General features: G+C 39.3%; 1 protein-coding gene across 2 annotated transcripts in view; it reads left to right on the top strand.

The window, feature by feature from the left end:
• Positions 1 to 17,543, top strand: part of LOC308706881 (cGMP-dependent protein kinase 1-like) — a 144,641-nt gene that overhangs the window by 13,614 nt on the left and 113,484 nt on the right. For both annotated transcript variants that reach the window (XM_081392754.1, XM_081392753.1), the window contains exon 2: positions 12,014 to 12,180. In XM_081392754.1, the coding sequence (XP_081248880.1) occupies positions 12,014 to 12,180 (167 nt within the window). The remainder of the gene's footprint in view (positions 1 to 12,013; positions 12,181 to 17,543) is intronic.

Here is a 17,543-nt window from a genome sequence, read left to right as displayed (position 1 = left end):
CTGTTACAACATAAGGTACGTTATCGACGGCCTTCATTCATGTCAGTGTGCTTGTGAATGTGAAATGGGCTCTGATCATGATCTGCTAGCGGAATACTTGATGATTGGATTGGATTCATGATTGGATGGTTTAGTGATTTGCCATTCAAAATAAGTCATGATACCAACGGTCTGATTATGGTATCGCGTGGGATGCTTGGACTAGGAAACTAGAGGAAACTTTGAGTGGAAACTTTGTAAACATGAAATCAAATTTGACCCTGTTTGCTTTTTACAATGCAATCAATTCCCAAATTAAAGCAAGTCCTGCTTTCTAGAACTGGTTGATTACATAATATATTCAGTAATGTCAATTTGACTGGACTGAGAAAAAAAACTGAGCTGAATAATGACACTGTTATCTTAGGTAGAGCAGCTTTATATGTTAGGTTAGGACACAGACTCAAACTGCAGGCAACAAAAGGTTTATTCTTCTTCAAAAAGTGAAACACAAATGTCTGTGAATGACCCTGACAGGAGCTCAATATAGGCTTAACAAATTTAGAGGGAGTCCCAGGGTAGCGTCCTCAGTAGATCAACATAACGTCTGAAGAACCAGAACCAGGCGGTGTAGCGCAGCGACGGTCTGAAGCGGCAGGAGAATGGCGACTCTCAGATAGTATGTGAAGGAGGGCAGTGAAAGAGACGATCCACAAGCAGAGACTGAGAGCAAGGCCAGGTCTGAATGCAGCTGAACCTCCTGGGAAGGTCAGGAGGAGGTAGAGAAAAAATAAAAATAAAAAAATGAAACAAAAGGCTAGCAAAAGGTCCAACACGACACAGAGGAACACTAGACAAGGCAACTGGAGCAATAATCACACATAGCTCAAACAACGATCTGGCACAAGACAACACACACAAGGGGACTAAATAGGAGACAGAAGGAATTAATTGATACATGATCAGGTGAGGGGAGTGAAACAATAACGAGGTAATGAATGGGATAACAAGGGGGCGGGGAGAAACACAGCAAATGACAGAGAAGCACATGGTGAACTGTCAAAACAGACCCACATGCTCCAAACAAACACAAAACCACAACAGAGACCGGGAAGAACGGACAGATCAGCCCAGGGGCGTGACATTACCCCCCCCCCCAGGAGCGCCCCCTGGCGCCCCAGGGAGGGGCCTACCACGCTTCCGGTAAAAGTCCTCGATCAACGACCGATCCAGAATATCCCGAGCCGGAATCCAAGACCTCTCCTCCGGACCATAACCCTCCCAGTCCACAAGATACTGGAAGCCCCGACCTCGACGTCTGACATCCAGCAACTGTCTGACAGTGAAGACTGGGGAACCTTCCACTAGACAGGGGGGAGTAGGGGGGGTTGGGACAGAAACAGCTGGGTTAAGGTGGGAACGAAACACAGGCTTGACCCGAGAAACATGGAAGACTGGGTGTACCCGACCAAGTGTAGGAGGTAGCTTGAGCCTTACCGCCACCGGACTCAACACTTTGGTGATCTGGTATGGCCCAATGAACCTGGGGGCTAACTTGCGAGAGGCCACCCGGAGAGGAAGGTCCTTGGTAGACAACCATACTTTTTGACCACATACGTAGCGGGGAGCAGGAGTTCGGTGGCGGTCGGCCGCCGCCTTAGTTCGTCTGGAAGCCCGGGCCAAGGCTTTCTCAAACATCTTCCAGGTGCGACGACACCGGTGGACGAAAGCTGAGGCAGATGGAACAGCGGCATCGGGTTCCTGTGAGGGAAACAAAGGAGGTTGAAACCCAATGGAACATTGGAATGGAGACATACCTGTGGCAGCCATCGGCAATGAGTTGTGGGCGTACTCAATCCAGGATAACTGTTGACTCCAAGAGCTCGGATTCTGGGATGTCAGGCAGCGGAGAGCTTGTTCCAAATCCTGATTAGCCCGCTCAGACTGCCCATTGGTCTGAGGATGAAAACCTGACGACAGACTCGTAGAGGCCCCGATCTGCCGACAGAACTCTTTCCAGAACCGGGAGACAAACTGTGGCCCCCTATCGGAGACCACATCTGCCGGAAGACCATGAATCCGGAAGACGTGATCAACCACCACTTGAGCAGTCTCCTTAGCTGAGGGCAATTTGGGAAGGGGAATGAAATGGGCTGCCTTAGAGAAGCGGTCCACCACCGTCAAAACTACAGTGTTTCCCCTTGATGGCGGAAGGCCAGTGACAAAGTCAAGGGCTATGTGTGACCAGGGGCGAGAAGGGATGGGCAGGGGTTGAAGCAGACCAACAGGCGGCTGATTAGAAGTCTTGTTCTGGGCACAAACCGAGCAGGCCAACACAAACTGCCTGACATCCTGGGCCATGGATGGCCACCAAAATCGCTGGCGGATGGCGGCCAGTGATCTCCGAACTCCTGGATGGCAGACCAGCTTATCAAAGCCACATGGAAGCTCATGGGTGGCAATCTCATCTTGGATCTCCTCAACCAATCCAGCCCGGAACATAGCTCTGCACGGTCCATCATCCCAGCCACAGGAAGTTGCTAACGTCTTGAATTCTATTGCAAACTCTGTTACTGACCGACCTCCTTGTCGTAGCCGTACCAGCTGAGCCGCTGCCTCCTCACCCTGAACTGACCGGTCGAACAGCTTGACCATCTCCTGACGGAACTCCTCAAAGGAAGTGCAAAAGGGAGCTCGGGCCTCCCACACAGATGTACCCCAGTCGTACTGGGGTACATCACGTAGGACGTACGCAACCTTGGTCTGTTCCGCAGCGTACCGACGAGGCTGAAGGGTGAAAACCAGAGAGCATTGTGACAAAAACGCTCGACAGGAGTTAGGGTTACCATCATAGGGTGGCGGGTTATTAGCATGAGGTTCCTGCTCTTGACGGAGAGCAGATAAACCGGCAGTGGCATCAGTTCGGTTAGCTGAAGTCTCCCTGCGTAGTTCCTGGAGTTGGGTGCTTAGTTCTGACAACTGGGAGTTTAAGTACCCGACTTCCTGAGATGTGGTTGATAGCTGGGAGGCATGCTGGCCCAAGAGGATGCCCTGCTGAGTGACCGCTGATCTGAGGGGATCTGTGCCCGCTGAGTCCATACTGGCCAGATCGTTCTGTTAGGTTAGGACACAGACTCAAACTGCAGGCAACAAAAGGGTTATTCTTCTTCAAAAAGTGAAACACAAATGTCTGTGAATGACCCTGACAGGAGCTCAATATAGGCTTAACAAATTTAGAGGGAGTCCCAGGGTAGCGTCCTCAGTAGATCGACATAACGTCTGAAGAACCAGAACCAGGCGGTGTAGCGCAGCGACGGTCTGAAGCGGCAGGAGAATGGCGACTCTCAGATAGTATGTGAAGGAGGGCAGTGAAAGAGACGATCCACAAGCAGAGACTGAGAGCAAGGCCAGGTCTGAATGCAGCTGAACCTCCTGGGAAGGTCAGGAGGAGGTAGAGAAAAAATAAAAATAAAAAATGAAACAAAAGGCTAGCAAAAGGTCCAACACGACACAGAGGAACACTAGACAAGGCAACTGGAGCAATAATCACACATAGCTCAAACAACGATCTGGCACAAGACAACACACACAAGGGGACTAAATAGGAGACAGAAGGAATTAATTGATACATGATCAGGTGAGGGGAGTGAAACAATAACGAGGTAATGAATGGGATAACAAGGGGGCGGGGAGAAACACAGCAAATGACAGAGAAGCACATGGTGAACTGTCAAAACAGACCCACATGCTCCAAACAAACACAAAACCACAACAGAGACCGGGAAGAACGGACAGATCAGCCCAGGGGCGTGACATTATAGCTGAATCGAATTTGTTTCTAAAGCCCTAATCACACTGGATTAGTATTACATGGGGACCTCGTGTGATTTAGAAATGACCCACCCACATCTGAATTTCATGTGGCGCATTCGCACGGGATAAGTGAAGCCTGTGATTTTGCTCGAATTTACTGTCCTCTCCCGGATATGATTTCAATAGGCTATTGCTTGGAAATGTCTTGTCGTTATAGGTCTAGTCTAGCTGTAAGATATATCATAAGCAGAAGAATGTTCCTTACCGCATGCTGCTATACATGTCATCCATCTCCATCTAATCATTCTTTTTGTTTTCGCTCTTCTGACGGTTTTCAGCTTTCAGCTGCAAATTGTATAGTTGTATGGTGTAGGTATAGCGATATGACCCAGCACCCAAAGACTATCAAAACACTCCACCGCAGCCTCCATTCTTCGCGAAAGATGGATAAAAAGCCGCAAAGGAAACAAAAACCTTGAAAAAATGATATACGAGCTTGCCAAATCACAGAGATGCCGATTCGCACGGGACTAATATTATCACAGGACCTCGGTGTTCGGCGAAATAGGGTAGTTCATTTGCAGGGGAATTTTTACATTACAAATTACAGACATGGCTGATTCGCACGGGATTAAGATCAAAGACAACCTCCGCAATTATTACATATTACTAGAGGTCACCAGGTAATACTAATCCAGTGCGAATAGGGCTTATAAATTTGACAACATCGTCAACGTAAATCAGCACTGAACTAACTTCAGCTGAATTATGACACTATTGCCTTCAGTAAAGCTGCTTAAATAGTTGAACTGAACTTGTTTCAGCAAAGCAGTCAACAGCAGTGAACGTTATACATTTATTGAACTGAACTGAATTGAGCTGAATAATGAATTTGAAATTGTCTCATATTTGATGAACTTTGCATTAATGATTTACATTAATTTTGTAAATAATTTGTAATTAACTGTCAATTTTAGGGAACTGAACAAAACACAAAATTGTATTGCATCATCTCTGAAAAATGAATTATCACCAAGACTTTTTTTTAATATATTAAATATAACATTTTGCTATAACTAATGAATAAATAATGGCAAAGCTGAATTTTCAGCATCATTACTTCAATGTCACATGATCCTTAAGAAATCATAAAATTGTAATTTGGTTTAACATTTATTATTATTACCAATGTTAAAGACTAAATATTTTAAAATATTATTTATATTTATATATCTGGTTAATATATTATTTATGTAAATATTTTAGTGGAAACCGTGATACGCTTTAGCAATCATTGAAATACTTTTGTTAATGTCATTTAATATCATGTTTGATTTGGGAATGTGAGCTAATGGTAGCATCACATTGTAAGAAAAAAAAAAAAATCCAAACAAATGAAGTGCTGATAATTTTCTGCCAGGACATTATCTGTTCATTTTACAGACACAATGCAATGCGTAATTCAAAGTACAGGTAAAACGCCTAACAATACTATATACACAATACAATACATATTCACACAGTACATTGTTCCTTATATTTACATACTTTTCTTAGAGTGCACCTGCACCATTTTAAGTGATCAGTCCACATCTGGCTTCTGTTTCCGTCCCCTCGTCTTTTTATTACACCTCTCATTATTGTTGGTCAATGGCTGCCCATGTCTGAGTGTGAATAATAGATTGTCTCACTGTTATGTCCTCATCAAGTATGAAACGTGGAATGATTTGTCGTTAATCCCCTATTCAGCGTCAGACAGAAGGAACAATTGAGGCCATATTTCTCTAGACAATTGCACGATCAGGGGGATAAGAAAACAACACATGAAATTAGTTTATAATCCTGTAAGTGTTCCATTATTTTCAGTCTCATGTTCCCTTTGGAATTCATATGCATACAAATGATCGTGCATATCCGCTGCTGTCGTTATGAGTTTGATTTGAACAGTTATTAGCAGTGATCTCTCAAACGTCTTATCAGCTGGTAACAGACCAGTATTGTTACTGTATGGCTAACAGACAAACACGATGTCTGGTCGTTTTTCAGATCAGTAGTTCACTGATTCCTGAGTACTGGGACAAAAAATTGCTTTATTTCGATAGTCCACTTTAGGCATTCTACTTACTAAGTAACTTTGCAACTACATGTCAGCTAGCAGTCATTCGAGTATTAGACTGTCTGCTTAATATATGCTAACACTTTATTTTGGTGGTCCCTCAAATGACATTCTACTGACTATAAGTAACTTTGCAAGTGCGTCAACTTATTCTACTAACCTTAACCCTAACCTAACAGTAATGCTCTTAGAGAGAGAGTTCACATGTAGTTGCAAATTAGTGAGAGTCAGTTGATATGTAGTTGCAAAGTCACCCAACAGTTAGTAGGATGTCTAAAGTGTACTATCGAAATAAAGTTTAAAAATGTATCAAGGCATCATTTGGAATTATGTTTTTAACATTTCTCACAAAATGTTCCAACTCAATGCCAACACCCTCAAAAACAAAACAATCTGCAAAAAAATTGTTATATTTTTACATTTTCCATTCACTTTAATAAATTATTTAAATTATTGGTGTTGAGGAAAAACTATTATTATTAAATATTTTGTTTTTCTGGTGATGCTAGCTAACAGCAGAAGGAAATGGCTAAAATATTTTGACTAACACCAATCCACAATGTGACTTCTGACTTGTGATGGAGCCTGGAATTAAACCATGCCATGTTGCTTCGTTTGGCCAGTGGAGGACTGAGCCTGGTTTCACCTAACGTTTTTTTTTTTGTCCATTCTGTCAACTGATAGAGTTTGGGCTCCTTGCCACTGTCGCCTCTGGCTTGCTTAGTTGGGGACACTTAATATTCAACAATATTATTGATCTGACTGCACTGACACTATTTGATGAGACCTGAACTGAGCTGGACGATGACATTTTCTGCAGAGCTGCTTTATATCTGAATTGAACTAATTTAATAATTGATGATCTTTACAACATAACTGAATCAACTCTGAACTGACTTCACTTTAGTCTTTTTGTTAGCTAGATTTAAAATGAGTGTGTCAATGGAAGATTTTTCCAGAGTTTGGGCGCTAAATAGGAAAAGGACCTACCGCCCGCTGTCAATTTTTATATTCTAGGTATTAAAAACTGGCCAGAATTATTTTGAGATATATACAGTATAGACGTGAAGGACTATAATGCGTTAAGAGCTCGATCAAGTACTGAGGAGCTAAACCATTTAGAGAGTAAGTGATTTGCAAGATTTTAAAATGTATGAACCATGCTAATATGGTCAAATGAAAGACTGCTATCAAATAACACACCCAGGTTCCTAACTGACATTGAAGACAGAGCAGAGAAGCCATTAAGTGTTGGTTATTAAAGTATTGTAGGTTATTACGTGCGTGGGTTTTTGATCCTTTTTCAGAATCAAGTAGTAGGAAATTGGTCATTATTTTTTTAACTATGTATTCTGTTAGTTTTGTGAATTGGTATATTTCATCAGGCCGCAGTGAAATCTAGAGCTGTTGTGGTCAATAGTATTAAATGCAGCTCTTAGGTCCAGTAACACTAATATAGAAAGACAACCACGACTGGATGAAAAGAGCAAATCATTTTGTAACTCTAATGAGAGCATTCTCACTATTATGATACAATCTAAATCCTGACTGGAAATGTCTTTTTTATAGCTTTTCTGGTATTTTTGACTGATAAGGGAGATTCAAGATCGATCCGTAATGAAGTAATTCTCTAGGATCAAGTTGTTTTTTAATGAAAGGTTTAATAACAGCCAGCTTGAACGTTTTTGGGACATATCCTAATGACAATGATTAATAACAGTAATCTTGAGGGGTATAGACTCATTTAACTTAAAATAATTGTCTGGTTTTAGCCTGGTTTCTGTCAAACACAGCACATCTAGGTTATGATCTGTGATCATATCATTTACAAAAAGTGCTTTTGTAGAAAGGGATCTAATATTCAGCAAGCCAAGTTTAATCATTTGTTTATTATATCTTTTTTATTTTTTTGAACATCAAGTAAATTGTTACCCTTAAATGGGTTTGGGATTTTTTTTTGGTTTTTACTAGTTTGGGGAACAGACACAGTCTCAATATTAAGGTTTCTAGGTTAAACAATCTCTATGTGCTGAAATTTATCGGACGTCTGTGATGTGAGGCGGCTAGAAGACTATCTGTCTGCTTCCTAACCTTTCAACAGGTCAGGTCTGGACCAAAAACATGTCCAATTGTCTATGACATCTATATTATCTATATTATTGTCCAGACACCACTTAGACATCCAGCTATTGAGTGATGACTGTTTGCTATCAACCTATGACAGTGGAATCAACCCTACAAATTGCTTACAGAGTAAAATAATTTAATATTCTAGTGATCATCTTTGATTAATTTCATTGGAGAAATGTGGTTGTGTGGTGGGTAAAATCACTGGACATGTTTAGTCTCATATCTTAAGAATCAGTGATTTATGTTTGGTGGGAGGTCAGTTTCATATACAAAATGCCATTGTTTGTAGCGCTGGTGCCCACATGGATGACAAATCAGAAACTGCGCTGATTGTTAATGTCATTAGTCCAGGAAGATCCACAGATATTGAGGTCTTATCATCCGCCCATGGGACATTAGTACCCAGCAGGAGTACGTGAGTGGTAGTAACGCAGTGTATCTGAGCAGTCATCTGTCCGCTCCATGTCCTCCTCGGACTCCAGTACTTGTGCACTCTTGCACATATGGTCCATTTCTTGACATCATCTCTGCCACGCTGCCATTTCTAATCAAAGGAGAAAAGCAAGGCAACATTTCCACTATAGCAGACCTGCTTGTGCAATAGTTAAATAATCACATTTACCCATTCCATTATTAAAAAAATAGATTTGTGAAAGAGAACTCGGAATGCAGTAGCACAAGCAAGGCCATCTGACAAGCATTGTCAAATGAACTGTGTTGTCAATAAAATTGACTCATCAAACAAAAGCCAAGATGCACTCCTTACGAAGGAATTCATCCATTGACATGATGAGGTATTGATTGCATTCAAAACCCAGCTATAGGGGATTCTCTCTGATTATTTCAGAAGTTTACACTTTTCTGTGAATAATCTCACATGCTGTGTGGTGTTGAATGGAGGTGTCTGGGATCTCAAGAAAAAATGATAGATTTGCATGTGACTCAGTTCTCTTAGAGGAACCCAATATTTCAGATTGATTTTGCTCATGCAATTTCAAAAATGACTATCTATTTTTGATTTTATAAATACAGAGATACGATATTCAGGAAGAACATTGACTTAGAAATTGCCTAGTTTTAATGCTTTTTAAATGTTTAATAAGTACCCAGCTAACAAGGAACATTCTTGTTACATGTTATTTGGTTTTGTGTTTCTTGGCTTTGATTTTTTGGACTCTTATTTTGAAGTGTTGTTTATGTTTCCATTGTCTCCTTTGTGTTCTCTTCCTGTGGTTTGTTCCTGTTTACCATTGTTACCATAGTTACCCTCATTGATTATCATAACTGATTAACCACACCTGTGCCTTGTTAACCCTCAGAGGTCGGAGATCACGCCGGCGTGATCTGCTCGCTTTTTTCCTTATGAGTTGAATTGAGACCCGAAATACTCTTTTGAATTTGATTTTACAAAACAAGTTTCATACATCAATCGATTCTGTTAAATGTGTATTATTTTTGTGTATACTCACAATAAAAACAAAGTGCTGTGCTTTTTGCCAAAAAAAGAAAAATAAACACGAAGCGAGTTCTGCCTTCTCTCTGCCAGTGTAGTCCATTCTGAAACGCGTCCGAAAATGAACAATAACTCAGCGAATACTCAGTCAAACAGGCATACAGTCACACAGGCATGAAGCTTGAATTCTCTTCTTTTTAATGAAGTAATTTATATAAAAAACAAATATTCTCATCTTGTGAAATCTGTATTAAAAGAGAGCGATTCCAGTCGAGCTAATTACATCTAATTCAGATGTAATGTGACTCCGCCCACGGAGAGCGCACGCTATTCAAACGCAAATGACTGAGGCAATCCGCGCAAACCTGTGAACGCCCCCATATCAGCGCGAGAAAACACAAGTTTATTCAGATCATTACTTGTTTACACCGTCTTGCAGCTGTGAGGAATAATAATGGAAAATGTCCCCCAGAAGTGCGGGTATATCGAGGAGCGAGCTGAGGAATACTAGTAAGTTTTTTTCCTTCTCACGTGAATTTCTTCACGTGGGTTTCTGTTTATGAATGAATGAACGGCAGAGATGCGCGCTGTTTACCACAGCTGGCAAAGACAGTTTAAATTTAAATCGCGTGTGTGAATGAATGATGATGTTTCAGCAAACTGTATTGCTATACTGAGATGAGTAAAAATCGACTGAAATATGTTGAAATAAAATGTAGGCTATTTGTATAAGCAACGTATTAAACTGCAAATTAACAATATGCCCTAATATTTCATGAAAACAACGTTACAGTCAAGCGAAGTATGAAAGTAATGAATACATAGATAAAATTTAGGCCTATAATCATTTTCTTTTTTTACAAAGAAAGAGTACACTTGAAATATTGTTGAAATTGTAATATTGTTGTAATTGTAACCTTTTTAATAAAATGGCAAAACATATTTACAAGATAGATGTAAGCAAAATCTTAAATGGTCAATATAAGTCTTCTTCTAAATATCCTTTGTCCTTGCATTGTGGCTCAGCCAGTTTCACACCTGTGTGAATAGCTCATCATTATGCAGAGTGGGTGTTCTAAGTTGTAAACCACTCCTCGTTCACGCCTCCTCGCATATTGGCTTTCCAAGCAAAACCTGTTTTACATCAATTTAAATCAATGTATGGTTTTATGTGAACGATAAAGCAAGACTATTTTCACATGATTTTGAAGAAAAAACACTAGGCGAGGACATCCATTATTCAAAAGTCTTATTGACACATATTTACTATGTGTTTTGTGGCCTTATTTCAGAAATTTTAGTTTTTAGTTTTTTCAATAACCATGCATAAACATTATTCTCTCAAAAATGAAAACATGTACATACACGTGGCTCACATATTATGGTAGCCCTGTTTGTGCTTTATAGAGTGAATTTACACCTTTGCCATTAATATGTTTATAAGCAACTGAAAAAAGCACAAATGTCAGGGCATGTCAGAACATCTCAAGGGCCCCAAAAACAGCTCAGACCCCAGAGGGCCTTGTTAGACCTTGTGTATATACCACTGTTTCGTTTTTTGTTTGTCGGTTGTTGTCTTTGCATCCAGTTGTAAAGCTGTTATGTTTCCCCGTTGGAGTATTTTTCGTCTTCCTGTTTGGAAATATGGTTTCTCATTTGGATTATCTTGCAACGAATAGATCCTTAACTCTCTACTTCCCTGCAAACCATAACAGTCCTCAGAACTTTGACTACCATTCTGCAAGGTTCTATCAAAGTTATGAACAAACATTCTTCCAGTAACATTAAACAAATGTTCTTTCAAAAATTTCCCAAAAGCATCGTAAGTAGATCATAGAACCATTGCCACCAATGGTCTCTATGCGATAAACTTTGCTCACGATGCTTTTGAGAATCACAGCCCTAGTCTTTAATAATGTTAGCACATAAACAATATTTATACGTTGTTCATGGAATTTTTTTTCTGAAAAGTTTCAGTTGGATGTTCATTTTAATGGTTGTTCTAGTGTTACTACTTATTTCAGAATGTCCAGGGAAAATTCAAAAGTAGCATTCCCCATAATGTTTGCAAAATTATCAAATGGAATGTTCTCGTAACCAACTTTCAGAGAACATTCAGAAATAACATTTTCATAACTTAATGGGAATGGTAGCAAAACATTCTTACTTGTTGTTAGCTGAGTATGAACAAAATTTATAAAAGAAGTGTATTTTTTTTTTTTTTTTACAGTTTTTGGTGGAATCAACCTACAATTTGATTGAGTTGACTTGGTTATCTTTGGATATTTAGCTGAGTTAGTGATAATTAAAAAAAAAGAGAAATAAATAAGTTATTATTTTATTAATCATTGCAGTAAGATTGTGGGACTTGACTGTCTCATATCTCAAGAATCAGTGAGCTAAACGCTGGTGCGATAGTGTGAGATTTGTGACTGTTTCCAGTTAAAAAAATGTAAATAATTGTTTTACTTGATCTGTTTTTGATTATATAAAGTAAGCTATTTCATCCTTGTTATCCACAGGTCTAAAGAACTAATCAAAGAGGCCATTCTTGAAAATGACTTCATGAAGAACCTGGAGCTGTCTCAGATTCAGGAGATTGTGGACTGCATGTACCCTGTGGAGTATGATAAAGAAAGTTGTATCATCAAAGAAGGCGATGTGGGCTCCCTGGTCTATGTCATGGAAGGTAGGTCATGTCCAAGTATCTTTGCTGTATCCTTATATGTTTACTTTACTGTGTTTTACTACTGTACCAGATGATTTACAGACCGGGCTGAGTATTTTCTGAGTATACTCTGATTTTACCATGTGTTCTTTTCCACAACTTTTTGACCAGGTAATACACAGTGTTGCATTGCTTTATTTTGAATCCTGAACATTTACCGTCCATAAATAATTTGAAAAAGACATGCTTTTTTTTAATTATTAAACAAAATACACGTTTAGCATCATTTAAAATGGAATGTAAAATGGAACCACTTTTTGACTTTGCGATGACTGTCAAAAAGTGGCCCAGTTTACCTCATTTCACCCCATGAGATGAGACAGCCGGGAACACTTTAAAACAAGTTTTGTTGATATTAGTTAATTAATTAGCTAACACGAACTAACAATGAGAAATATGTTTTTACAGCATTTATTAATCTTTGTTAATGTTGTAGTTCATTTTAGGTACAGTTGTTAAAAATGTGTACATGCAAATTCACAGTGTTAACTAATGTTAACAGATTGATTACGTATTTGATATGTATTAGTACTGCCATGGCCAAAAGTATTGGCAGTGACATAAATTTTGTTTCAGAAAGTTTGCTGCTCCAGTATTTGTAGATTATTTTTTAATTTATGTATATCACTGCCAATACTTTTGACCACGGCCGTAAATGTTGAAATGTTAATAAATGCTGTATAAGGATTTTTCATTGTTAGTTCATGTTAACTAACGTAGTAAATGTTAACAAATGAGACCTTATTAAAAAGTGTTACTGTCAGTTTCTGTTGATGAAACGTCATTAAAAATTCAAGAGACTGAATTTGTTCCTCATATCTTTCTTTTTTGGTTGAATAATGTGAGAAATATTTCACATGTGTTAGCACATGGAGTTCTGGAGGAAAATACGTTTTAATCCTAACATTTCTACATGATTAAGCAGTTTATAGCTACAGTTTAGTGTTTGGTTTTTGCTCTGTGTGGATTAATTACCACTTGTAAATTAGATTTTATGAGGATACAGTTTGTAATAGCTCTCAAAGGCCCACTCCATATTTTTTTTTTTTAAATTAATGACTGTTATAAAAGGAAATACTCCATGTAGTAGCTCACAAATTATTATTTTTTGTAGCCACAGTAGAGGAAACGGGTTCACACACCAGACGAGACCTGAAAATGTAAGAGTCAGTTCAGTTTTTTTGGTTGTTTCTGTAGTTTACAGCCAAACAATATGTGAACAGAACCATGTTTAGCTCTCTGAAATAGGGCTGATGCTGTTTGAACGTTGGTTTAGAACTGAACCTGTAGAGTAATAACCGTAGCCTGATATAATGCACTTCCAATTTAGCTTTTCACAGACATCACGTAGATTTCTTTCCTCTGTTATATTATATTTATGAGTGGTCTGACGCAGGTTCTTATGCCGTTTGTGAAAAAACCTCCTTTGTTTTCTTGACCACAAACAAAAGTCCTTTCAGATGGGTTCAGTTGTTCACGTGGTTGGTTTCAGACGCCACAGGGGTTTTCTGAATGCATGGCCACCCTCTGTGCTACAGCGGTCTCTCGAAGCATTTAAAAGTTCACTTATGGCCTGTGTGGAAATAGTCTGACGTTGATTGTGAAGTACACCTTGTAAAAAAAAAGACTGTATGGTGCCGAATTGGTCTCCAAGTTGCACTTTGAAAATATTAACCATTATTAAGATGGTTTCTAGCCTTGAAGATGTCTCTTGAGCTGATTTCATAGTGTCTGTTTGGCCACAGATAGCATGGACGTAAAACAAATCAAACTGAGTTTGCTTTAACAGTTTCAAGGGTCATTGGATGTGTTGCAAGATAAAGATTGCTTCCAAAATGTTTCAGTCACATTTCAAATTCATCATCAAGCGCTGTAGAATTTTGGCATGTACAAAAATAGAGTGGAAATATCCTGTGAAGGGCTATGAATAGGTATTCAAGTGAGGCAGATGTACCATTCTGTTAAGTAGAGCCGCTTACTGTGGTGATTTTTTTTACAGCCCTGCACCCATGATCCACTTTTTCCTCTCCAAACTAACCCCTGCCAGTCGCCTAAGGAGGCATGCTCTTTACCTCTAAACCTTTCATTCTGCTCCCAGTAATGCACACTCTGCAGGCGGCTCACCTCATCCTGGTGTATTGTTGTCCCTGTAGAATATGTCTTTCTAGTCGCCTCTGGCGACAGAAATGCTAATTTCCTCAAATGTATTGCCTTGCCCTTTTATTGGCCCAGTCATTTGATTCCTAAACCCCTAAGACTGGTTGTGGTCCACCTCACTAATGTATTTAGCAAGCATTTTTGGCATCTATCAAGTGACCTTTATTTTATGTACATTTTATAGAAATATTACACTTCTATAAAACACTTTATTTGAAGGTGACGTAGTTACATTGTACTTAAGTAATATTAATTAACTACATGTAGCCTACTTACTATATAGTTACGGTTAGGGTTTGGTTTAGGGTTAGTTACTTATAATTATGCACAATTTACAGTTATTACTATAGTAAGTACATAGCCTACTATATATTAACCCCACCCACAATATTTGAGGTCGGGATGTTTGGTCTGGATTTGATCTGTTGTGGAGCAACTATGCTCGACCCAGAGCTGTTCTGACCAATCAAATTGTCAGGGCGGGCTTTATACGATGATGGACAGATGATCAACAGTAACGTAATCATCCACGTCACCAAAGAGTGCTTGGGTTTAATTCGTTTACAACAAAGATGACTGCCGCTGGAGAATTGAGATGTGTAGATTCCACCATCGCATCTGTTATAGAAGATATTGACAGCGCATTAATTTTAAAAGAGGAACAGAGAACCGCGATCAAGGCATTTGCTGATCGGATAGATGAATGAAGAACATACGTCACTTACTCCATTGCTCTGATTGGTTGTCGTTCTATCCAATTGAGTGCAGAGGCATTTTCTTTCCTGGTTCGGTTGAAACATGTCCCATAATCACAGCCCAATGGAGCAGTATCAGAATCATATTCTGACTAGAATCTGATTATGACGACGTCAGGCTAGTAAGAACATGTAGTAATGTGCAAATACGTCACCTTAAATAAAGTGTTACCAAAGAACAAAATCAATGATGCAAACTTCATCAAAAATGTGACAAATTATATTCTGCTGTAAAGCTGAACTAAAAAGACAATATTGTCATTCTTCAGCTAAAGTCAGTTCCGTGTTGATTCAGTTCAGTTCAATATCTGTGTAAGGTTCATCTATTAAGAAACCAGTTCAATTCAGCTATATGCAGCTTTACAGAAGGCAATTGTGCCGTCATTCAGCTGAAGTCAGTTGATTCAGTTCCGTTCGATAACCGTGTCGATGCTGAAGAACGGTGCCAGGCCGGTGGCGTGATTGCTAATGAGCGACACCTGTGAGACGCACCAGTCTCGTATCTCTCACAGAGGAGTGGAAGCGGTGCGTCTCACAGGTGTCGCTCATTAGCAATCACGCCACCGGCCTCGCGCCGTTCTCTCGCGGCCCTCAGCCTCGTCCTGCTCGCCACATGAAACAAATCCGATTCTGATATAAACCATAGAAGACAATAGTGTCATCATCCAGCTCAATTCAGTTAAAGTTTTGCTCTCATCTGATAGTGTCAGTGTGCAGTCAAATCGATAATATTCCTTAATATAAAGTGTCTTTAAAACACTTGTTTTGTTGCCCTGATATCCGTTCTGCTGTTGTTTAGCCGAACTGAAAGGTTAGTAAAATGTACTACAAACCACGCCCCTACAAACCACACCCTTACTACAAGTTACGCTTCCTACAATGAAACATCTAATTAGGGGATGTCATTAGAGCCCCTCCCTCTGGAATCGCTTATGTTGTCACTAGTACTACTCTTCTTCTACCTCACTTCCTTGCTTTAAAGGTGCAGTATGTGAGATTGACAGCTAGTGGTTGAAATGGGTACTGCAGTCCAAATTCTAAATATTGGAGAGAGTTGTTCCCCTGCCCCCTCCTACTCAGACTCGACACTCACGCGGGTTGCCAGATTGAGGACATGCAACAGGAACGAGCGCAATTGTCAGTGGAATGCGAGGAGACTTACTTACACTGTAAGTTGATGAGTTGATTTATGATGAGTTGATATCGTGTTTTAATATGCTCCCGTTCATAGAGATTTTTTGATAGGTGCGGAGGCTTTTTAGGTCGGGTAGAATCTGCGATCTCTGACCGAGTTTGTTTGTTGGCTTCCATGGATGAAATATGCTGTATTTTCCACCAACTTGCAACCTATGGTGGCGAAATACTATTGGGTAAATTGGCAAAGTGCGGTATAGCACAGACCAAAACAAAAACAGACATTCCAACACGAAATGCACATTTAAAAGTAAAATAACTGGCTGTAGCATTGTTTTTCAGAGAAACAAGTATGCAAACTCGGCATGTTTCCTAAATATCTGCAAACATATTATGGTATTTTTATGCTTTAGTACAGTCAAAAACGTACATACAGCACCTTTAATCTTCACTATCGCCACCTAGTGATAAGGCACACAGCTTGTATTAAATAGATCACCAGATGGAGTAACACATCCTGCTTGTTTTTCCTCAGTTTTTAAAGTATTTTAATTATGAAACTTATAAGTGAATCTTATTTTTTTTAAGGGGTAGGTTTAGGTAAGTTTTAGGCTTGGGGGTAGGTTTTTAGCTATAATTAGATTGGTTGTATAATTTATTTTGTTTTACCAGCAGCTGTTATTTCATATTTCATAAGATTAGAAAGCAATGTAATTTATCCTTACAAATATTTCATACATAAAACATGAAATGTACTTGAAAAGATTTTTTTTAGTCAATAAAATCCACGATTGTTTCTTTGCACTACTACTTGTAATATAGGCATAACTTGCAGGGGCATAGTTTGTAGTTCACCTTTCAAAACATTGCTCTGTTTGTTTTTCGCATTATCGCATACTGGCCAGCCCGGCAACAGTGGCTTAACCAATGACGTAAGTTTGGGCGGGACTCTTTGTTTGTGAAACAACAGTCAGAATGGCAGAGAGAAACACAGTTCACCTTAACTGGCCAATACAGAAATCTTCAATAGCTCAACAAAACTACTACTAAATGGCTAGAAAATATAATGGATATTCAATTTACACACGCCTTAATCTCTACCATCTCTTCATTTTTTATTAATATGTTGAATTAATTTCAAACAGACGCCTTTGGTTCACAGAATTTTAAGCAATTACGTGTTTGAAGCAACAGGTCACCGGGTTTTCTGGGAAGCAAATGAAAGAATTCAAGGTTAGGAACATATTAATCTGACAGCTGTTAATGAAAAACCATTAG

The sequence above is a fragment of the Scardinius erythrophthalmus genome (assembly GCF_964197995.2).
Source record: "Scardinius erythrophthalmus genome assembly, chromosome: 18".
Taxonomy (NCBI): domain Eukaryota; kingdom Metazoa; phylum Chordata; class Actinopteri; order Cypriniformes; family Leuciscidae; genus Scardinius; species Scardinius erythrophthalmus.
This window is presented reverse-complemented; position numbering and strand designations above follow the sequence as displayed.